This window comes from Actinia tenebrosa, unplaced genomic scaffold, assembly GCF_029948245.1.
Source record: "Actinia tenebrosa isolate PJP-AT-01 unplaced genomic scaffold, QUT_ActTen_1.0 PGA_scaffold4__44_contigs__length_22323623, whole genome shotgun sequence".
NCBI lineage: Eukaryota > Metazoa > Cnidaria > Anthozoa > Actiniaria > Actiniidae > Actinia > Actinia tenebrosa.
Genome location: NW_028292581.1, coordinates 19,725,296 through 19,734,384, shown reverse-complemented (window position 1 = coordinate 19,734,384; position 9,089 = coordinate 19,725,296). Strand labels below are relative to the sequence as shown.

Below are 9,089 nucleotides of genomic sequence, written 5' to 3'. Positions count from 1 at the left end.
ATTTGCCTAGAGACAACTCTTCCCTCCTTTCTCTTTACAGCTAGAACGGTGTTGTGAAATGCTCTACCTTGGAGAAAGGATATGGTTTTAGAAAAAGTTAACACATCGCCGATTTTTACCCCTACGGGATACGACGACCATATTCGATATTTGCACCTCTCTCCCTCCCCTCCCTCTTCTACCGGGTGTCTCCGTTACCCTTATGGAAAGACTCTGATAGCAAGAGTCACGAAATATCAGTGGTGGTAATACACGTGTATTACGATGAACCATGCAAGCATATTTTATCCACAGTTGTCGGTTTATAGCGGTTGCCTCTCCTTTGCCGGGATCAAGGCAAAATGATATATTTTACATTTCTTTCTATAAGCCTAATAACTAAAATAGTGGGTGTGAGGCCCCACCCACCGTATATTTCATCCTTTCTTTCCGCTCTGACCCCAATTGATTAGTAGACCCACCAGTTGCATCAGGATAACTTAAGTACCAATCAATGCTATAGCAATAATATATTAAGACTAAGAGGAAATTGCCTTTTTGTCTAATCCCCCTTGTAAGGTCATTCAGCTAGACTTGCGGTAAGGTGTACTACTCAATAGCCTGCGTTCAGCCGGCCTTTCTCTCGTATAATCCATAACTTCTCAACACTGTGAGAAGCTCGCGCGTTTACAAGCGGTACTGAGGGATAGCCTCAGTGATGGTGAAACGAAACGTGAGCGCTACAGACGCTGAGGACTTCCATCATCATCATCTTTTCCCCATGGGGTCGGGCTTTCCGTCTAAAACTCAGTAACACAGGGCCGTCTCATAGGAAATAGGTATGTTGTAGTCAATTAAGGCGTTTTCATGACATTCCTTAGACTTTGCCCTTGAAAACTATGCGTTCTCGTTGAAAATGCCAAGGAAACACTTTGACTGACGTCTACTAAAGTTTAGTTTAGTTTACTTTTGCTCCGACGAAGGACTAGCGTCCGAAACGTCAGTTTTTTCATCTTTTCACGATGTATTTACCTTTTTATCATTACTGTTTTAGTTTGGTTTATTTGTCACAATATAAACATATACATTTTATAAAACTTGAGACATACAAATTTTGTGACTGGCGAAGAAAACAGAACTTTCGTCCCAAATGATATTCCCTCTCCATACAATTTACATACAGTACAAACATGATTAACATTAAGATTGACGAGAAAAAACAATGATAAAAAAGAAAAACTCATCAAAATTCATCAAAATTCAAATTCAAAAGATTTTCAGGTGGTAAGTAATGTCCCATTTTGGAAGCAAAATGGGTGGTCACAAGTTCATTAAATTTGGATGAGTCAGTCCAGTCGATCACAGGCAAATTAAAGTATTAGACTGAACCCTGTTATCGCGACGGCAAATTGCACGATTCCTACTTAGCTTCACTAATCCTGAGGAAACATTGCTCTTCCTATCTAAAAACGCCCCTATCACGAGCTAGTTTTTTACTTTTATTTTGACTTCAAAAATTAAAAAAAACGTCCAAGCTTTGAGGGAGTTGAAACGACATTGATACTTTGATAACTGATGTTATGTTGTGTTTGGGTGGAAAAACACAAATACATCCGGAAAAGTGACATCAGACCCTGTAGAATGCTGGGCGTGGCAAGTGCTGGGACTATAAATAGGAATATTTGGAATTATAATTTTACATAATCGATACTCCAGCCAAAAGGATCGATCCTCCGATAATCGCAAAAAGATCTGCTGTCTCATGGGATTCAGTTGTGTTACCCTACCTGAAGGCACTTGAATATCGCTTCTCTTCCAATAGTTGCATGACTGTTGTCATTCATCACCTTCTCTGATATTAGATCCCTTATCGTAGATAACTCGATTCGAGACACGACACTCTAGAAGCTCATACAGCGGAACCTTCGTTTAGCGTAAACATGAGGGGTATTTTAAGCTTGACTTTAGGTCTTCTTCTTGTTGTTGGTTCGTGGAGTTGTTCATTACCACCTGGTACACGGTTCTACACCATAACACAACGAGTTGTCCTTTCTCCTCTCGTCATCCATGGCACAGTTCTCAACATTTCTACTTCAACGCGAACCAACGTTCTCTACAAGGCGTGCGTACAAGTAACTGAAATTATCAAGGGAAGGAAAAATCTACCAAAGATCGTATGCTTTGGAAACTTTGGTCCAGATTATCTGTGCAAGACCGACGTCTACGACAGAACCGAATACATCTTCTTCTTAGACGATGATAATGATTTGAAAGCGAGGTACGAGCCCCTGGCTTTTCCCTTAGCAGCAGCCACCGCGAATCCTCAAACACTGGTCATGGCAAGGCGAGGAGTCTGTGACCCCAACGCTGGACCACCATCAACATGTGGTAGGTCTTAAATACTGATTGCCCTTTACATCCGCTTCATTATACTAGCTCATTTTTTGCCCTTATCTATTTTCTAAAATATTTATTTGTATTATTTTAAATTTTCTGGATTTTGGTCTTGCGTTATAATATAAATGGAAAGTTTATTATTTGTTGATCAGCGGTGAAGCAACTACATATAGCCCGCAACTTAAAGTATAAAGTTTCCAATATATCTTGGCTTTTCATATCTAAAATGTTTTATAGACAGAGGTCATTCAGTACACGAAAGGCTGCATAACGTGGCCGGGTAATTTCGTCGCGTGGTATATAATAAACCCGAAAGTCGAAAAAATTTCTTTTTTTGTATAAGTATAAAATATATCAAAACCCAAAATAAAGCCCATTTTGAATCGATTGGGCTTTTTAATTTATGATTTCCCCCATGAGGGCAATGGACACCACAACAGCACAGCCATGTACTCTGGTCGTTACCAGTGTTTTCAGTGGTTTATTTTTTTATAGTCGTTTGTTATTTAAGATCGATCTGCTTGTTGGTTAAAGTTCTCCAATGACGCGAGGTCAACCATTTCAGATGACCCTCCCATAAAACCTCAAAGCTAGTTTCAAATTACATGTAAACACAGGCACCAGTTTCTAGCCTGCGTGGTCAGGCTCTTCGCTCGCTTTTCGGGAAAAGGGGAAGGGGGAGGGGAGGGAGGAGGGGAGTGGGGAGGGGAGGAGGGAGAGTCTGCAAGCAGCCCCAAGGATACTTCTCTCCCCAGTCCCCTACTTACACAGCTCCAAGATATTACAGTCAATCAGTAGTAAATAAAACTAGTTCAAGTCAACTTTACTGGAACAATATTAAGGTTCTAAATGAACCTAAATCTAAATCTAAATTTAATTATTTTGCTATTCCAATGGCAAATGTTATATCTTTATAAATTTATGAAAACTGTGACGTCATTTACTCACATTAAACATCGCTCTAAGGCTCTAGGTTTCAGAGACTCTCGCCCCAGTGCTTCCCGGTCGAAGTATTGACCCTTTCTATTCTTCAATACTGAGTATGAAACTAGCGGATATTTTGATCACAAAATAAAAAGAAGTGTATGAAGCGATGTGTAGCGTAGAAAATATAACGATTTCTATCGAAATATCGAAACGTTTCAGGCGAAATAAGTTTGATTTGGTCAATTTCGTCCAAATAGAACTTTAAATGATATAAACCCTACAACGATAAAAAATATGAGTAATCTTCAAGGTCCCAATAAACCATTTTCGTTGTCAAAATTTGAATTCGAGCAATAGGTATTGTTTTAGATTTTGGAATGTTGAATACCAGTGCATTATTTATGAGCTAATTTCCTTTCTTGAATGTTGACTTCAGGGCCCCAAAAGATTACCCATGCACATGATCGATGGTGGAAGGGGGAGAAAAAGGAGTCCCAAAACGCGCTTTGAAGATTACCATTAACAGTTTCACTAGAAACAGTACATGCAAAAATACAAAGAGTTATTTCTCACTTCTTACCTGTTTCATTCCAGTGCTTCCTAGAGTCAAGCCTGCAGGATTAAATGCAATCAAACGCATCAAGGAAGGGCAATCATTGATAGTACCATGTGCACTCAGTAGCGGTACAGAACCTTTAGTCATCAAATGGACCAAAAGAGGCTCAAATTACCCTCTTCGGACATTCGGCAACTCGTTGCAGATATTGAGCGCTACTATAAGTGATATGGGTACCTACGTTTGCACAATATCCAATCCTGCTGGTCAAGTGTCGGAGAAAGTCACAGTGTTTGTAGGTCAGTGCTGGCCGGTCTTGTGTTTGTACATGCATTGCATCTAGTCTGCGCATAGTATCTGGTGTGTTTTGCATGGTATCTAGTTTGCGCATAGCGTCTGGTGTGTTTGTACATGGTATCTAGTGTGTGTATAGTGTCTGGTGTGTTTGTGTATGGTATCTAGTGTGTGTATAGTGTCTGGTGTATTTGTATATGGTATGTAGTGTGCGCATAGTATCTGGTGTGTTTGTGCATGGTATCTAGTGTGCGCATAGTGTCTGGTGTGTTTGTGCATGGTATCTAGTGTGCGCGTAGTGTTAATAATGTATGAAGCATGCCTAGAATAATTTTCAAATTTCTATGCTTCTCGACTTAGCTATATATAAATTTTTTCCCCACTTCAGCTCCAGAACGTTGTGGTGCTCTGATTGCATTTAAACCAAATGAAAATGCAACAATCAAAAGCCCGAAGTACCCACAAACATATCCAGGAGACAAGATGTGTTCGTGGAGGATCTGCCCGGCTTCAGGACAAAGGATTGGGCTGAATTTTAAAGCCTTCAATTTGCTGCCTGGTGACAGCGTAGAAATTTACCACGGTCAGTGAAAAACAAAATCATATATAACGAAATGTTTTGCTTTTTGCTTTGCTCTGATAGAGTCAGTTCCATAGACACTGTTGTCGGGGAGGTTTCAATATCGTTCCCTTCTTGTATTATCAACGCTTTGGGATCTTGGAAAGCATAGGCGAAGGACATAAGATGTTTAACATATGGAGACTTTGTCAATTGCGTTTAAATTCTAAAAATCTTTCCGCCTGCCATTTGAGATAAATATAATCCCTAAATCTAATACTAATGTTCTACCGAACTGTGATGAAATGTGATCATTTTAATTTACAGATCTTAAAGTTAAATCTCCCATGAACAATAAAATGTCGTCCCTATATATATCATCCATAAATCTACAACTAGAAGTTTTCACAAAGATTTAGGTTCACGGATAGACTATGCTGACTGTAGTTTGTTAATCTTCTTTTAGAGTGCGATCCAAACGGTGGTGGAAGGCTCAAATACTGCTCCAACACATCGCCTGGTAAAATTGTATCTCGATGTACATCAAGTTGCATTCAATTTTGGCTCATCAGTAGAACTAAGCGAAACAATGGAGCCACTGGTTTTCTTGCCGATGTCTCATCCACAAATGAAGGTAAAATAACCAATCTTTTTTTGTCAAATAGTCACCTAAGCTTGCTTCGAGCGCTCTGATTGGTCGCTAACTGTGCTGTATTTGTGCACGGTGCAGAAGACATGCTTGCTTCGAACGCTCTGATTGGTCGCTAACTGTGCTGTATTTGTGCACGGTGCTGAAGACACGCTCACACAGCCTGCATTCCCAAACAGCTTTGAAAACTAAATGGGTTTTTTCTTTGTATATAAAAACGTGTATCATTAAACCACGTAATTATAGGAAATCGCGCACACTGATTGGCCGAGAACTTCGGACTATTGTTGACCTACATGCGGATATATGTTTGATATGTTTGCGTCCGCGCCGTTTTTTTCATGCATGTTGCTTTCTAAATACAAAATAAATATAAGTTTTAGAAATAAACTAATTTTGTTTATTTTCTTTCAAATAATCATCTGGGCTGTGACGATACTAAAATAATTATTCGCCTTAGGGTCAGTGATTATTGTGAAATATTTACCGAGCTGCGAGCCATTGACGCGACTATTTTCGTAACATGCCTCGTGCAATGAAATCCCGAGGGAAATTCCAAGGAACGTTAGTTGTGCAACGGCTTACACCCTATTCTATTTAATTTTTAATTAAAATTCTTAATCACTTATTTTTAGGAACTACAATATATGATTATGGAAAACTTTATTGTGACAATCCCATTTGTAAGTACAGAAACATTCGGCTCATTTTTATTCATGATAATATGACATATGACCATTAACAATACAATTCTCGATTGTGATTGGTCTGCTACTAACTGTTTTTTTTTTTTTTTGAAATCACTGTGCAACAAAGCGAACTCACTGTGCAAAAAAAAAAAAAAAAAAAAAAAAAAAAAAAAAAAAAAAAAAAAAATAAAAAAAAAAAAGAAAGAAAGAAAAGAAAAGAAAAGTAAAGAAAAGAAAAGAAAAGAAAAGAAAAGAAAATTTTTGTTAAAATTTTTTTGATGGTCATATTAATAAAATCACATGGATTCGAGTGGAGTTTGAAAAAAAATATCGCTAGTGTAGTTTAAAATCAAGATTTACAAATTGCACTCGCCTCACGCTCCTGCAATTTGAAAATCTAGATTTTGAAATGCACTTGTGATATTTGTTTCAAACTGCACTCGAACCCATTCGATTTCCTATACGAAGAGTCACAAGTGCTAAATAAGTTTTTTTTTATTCTAGTGATCAGATTTATTCCAAAGATCGTATATGCCGGTAGAGTAGAAGGAGAGGTGTTGTTTAACTACAAGCAAGGGAGCCCGAACAAAGGACAGCAAATTACCATAGAAATCGAGTAAACTAAAGTGTAGTATAAGGGCCAAGGTCAAACGTTGAACGTCACATGAGCCGTACCTATTGAAAGCAATGGATGATTAGGCAGTGTTCTTTAGGTTCGGCTCATGTGAAGTTCGACGTTTGTATTCGGCCTAAATGTAGTGTATAAGTGTAGTAAGTGTATTATAACCAATATGTTTTTCCTTCTTTCTCGCTCTATAAAACAATATGAATTCCTGAATGAAAAATAACAAAAAGGGGGGAAAAACAAGGCCAAAAAATCTAAGAAAGAGAGAGAGAGAGAGAGAGAGAGAGAGAGAAAAGAATTGAAAAGAAGGGAAGGAAAGGTAAAGAGAAGGAAACGATCGAAAACGTTACCCATCCTTCCAGGTCAACACAGCGCCTCAGTTTGTGCGGATGTCTCGGAGGTATGGCACAGTGGATAATCAAATTCTCTTGTTAGGTGTAGTTTCGAATCCCACCATGTCAATTGCTATATGTCTTTATTTATGATCGATGATGTTTGTGTGCCTAGCTACTATGTGAGTTAAGGTTTTTTGTTTTCTTCCTTGCAAGGGTATTTATCCGGCTTCTCCGGTTTCCTCCCTTCGTAAAAATCAACATGTGAGTTGAGCGTTGTGTGCTTATCATTAGAACTTTAAATGTAGTGGTAGTGTGTGTGAGTGTCCTTAATTAGTGCAAAAGCGTTAAAAACTATAACTAGACACTACAACTAAATAAAAAGATATATTTTTGCCTGTCTTTTATCAACAGGTACAAGTTCAGAGTTGATTTGTTCGGCTGCTCCAATCAGATGGAAGAGGACAAGGAGTACTACGTGGGTGCTTCAGTAGCCACTTCTAATTATTACACCATGAGGTTCTTCATGTTGACCGACTCCAACAAGAAACCAATCATGTTTGATAAGTATCTGAATGAGCACAAAGATAATCCACCGGCTTGTCGTCCGACTACGAAGTGATTAGCCCCATACCGACCGGGCCACCAAGACTACCTACTATATGACCTCTTATACTCTGAGACGGAGAGAGACAGAGAGAGACAGAGAGACACAGAGAGAGACAGAGAGAGAGGGGGGGAGGGAGAGAGAGAGAGAGAGGTGGGGAGGGAGGACGAGAAATCTCTCTAACCCTCCCGACCCCTCCGACTAAATACTTCATATCTCATAAGAGATAACGTCAAAACAAATGTGATCTTTAAGGACAAATAGAACAAAACTTTCTTGTCTTTCTTTCTTTCTTTCTTCGCGTTTCGACATCATTCAGTAGAGTATACTGTATACTGCATTCTGATAATACTAGTGAGGTGCGATAGTACAGAATATGCACAATATACAATAGAGGTCTATTTTACTATGATGTACTTTCTTTTTAGTCTTACTAAAACGCATCCCACATGGAAAGGAGTGAGTAATCCGTTCAAAGCCATCAGCGTCATAACCAGGATTTTTGAGTATGCTGGTCATAGCAAGGGGTTAATCATCTATGGTCTAGGGGCCGACTAACCTCTCCCTTAGGCTTCGGCCGAGCTTCCTGATCAGTTTGTAAATCTTCGGATAGCGGTGTCGGGGTCGAAATCTCCGGCGTAGCCGTAAATGCTTCGCGCTGCCATACGACGGTTCAGCACTCGATGTCTGGAAGTATGGTCCTAGTTTAATAAATCAAAAAGCAAAAATCTTAAATAAGCATAACATGCTTTTATTATGTCTATATGTACTGATCGAATAGATGTCAACGAGCAATTTTGCGCTAGCGTTCAAGTCCTTTTCAAATGTCTAAATATTTCTTTTAGGGCAGTCTTCTATCATTGCCTTAATTTTGGATTCACTGCAAACATCAAGAAGCAAGTTTTTTCCTCAAAACTCCAAGTTTGTCGCCACTTTTAGCCGGGCATTTTTGTAATGGTAAAAACAATGCAATTTTTGTACAGGCTGGCAAAACCGGGTTCGGCGAGCGTGCAGACAACGCGCGCGCGCGCGTCCGCTTTGGCGGGAAACTACCGCTCGGCCAAAAGTACTGGAGTAAGATCGATTTAATATCAATCGGTATCGTTCCCGATAGTAGGTAGATCGGTTTAGTTAAAATCGATCTAAAATAAACCACCTCTCGAGCCGCTCTAATTTAGATTACTTGTAATCGATCTAAATGCAAACGTGAACAGTCTAAATCGTGTAGGAACGATCCGAATCGAACTAAATAGCCCTAGTGTGACCACGCTGTGTGTGACTACGCTGTAACGTCTGGCCAGTTAGCACGATTAGCGTTCACACTTACATGCGAGCTACTTTAGGTCGAGTCGAGACCACCTCTTGAGCACTCTTGAGGTGGTCTTGAGGTAGTCTATTTAGATCGATCAAGGGGAGGATGGGAACGGGGACTGGGAAGTCCAGTCCCCCTCCTCAAAGCGTCGCTTTGCAGCCTA

At 39.5% G+C, this 9,089-nt stretch overlaps 1 protein-coding gene across 1 annotated transcript; it reads left to right on the top strand.

The window, feature by feature from the left end:
• Nucleotides 1-673: 673 nt before the first annotated feature.
• LOC116306746 (uncharacterized) lies at nucleotides 674-8,020 on the top strand. Its single transcript, XM_031716839.2, has 8 exons — nucleotides 674-818; nucleotides 1,856-2,367; nucleotides 3,898-4,158; nucleotides 4,542-4,736; nucleotides 5,179-5,346; nucleotides 5,997-6,044; nucleotides 6,555-6,666; nucleotides 7,422-8,020. The coding sequence occupies exons 2-8, from the start codon at nucleotides 1,920-1,922 to the stop codon at nucleotides 7,627-7,629; spliced, it is 1,440 nt and encodes a 479-aa protein (XP_031572699.2). The 5' UTR covers nucleotides 674-818; nucleotides 1,856-1,919; the 3' UTR covers nucleotides 7,630-8,020.
• The last annotated feature ends 1,069 nt before the right edge of the window (nucleotides 8,021-9,089 follow it).

What these genes read in the sequence shown, in the direction of transcription:
- LOC116306746 (XM_031716839.2), top strand. Translation starts at nt 1,920, where the DNA reads ATGAGGGGTATTTTAAGCTTGACTTTAGGTCTTCTTCTTGTTGTTGGT. An exon ending in TGGACCACCATCAACATGTG is followed by an intron (nt 2,368 to 3,897) that starts GTAGGTCTTAAA and finishes GTTTCATTCCAG; the next exon opens with TGCTTCCTAGAGTCAAGCCT. An exon ending in TGTCTCATCCACAAATGAAG is followed by an intron (nt 5,347 to 5,996) that starts GTAAAATAACCA and finishes ACTTATTTTTAG; the next exon opens with GAACTACAATATATGATTAT.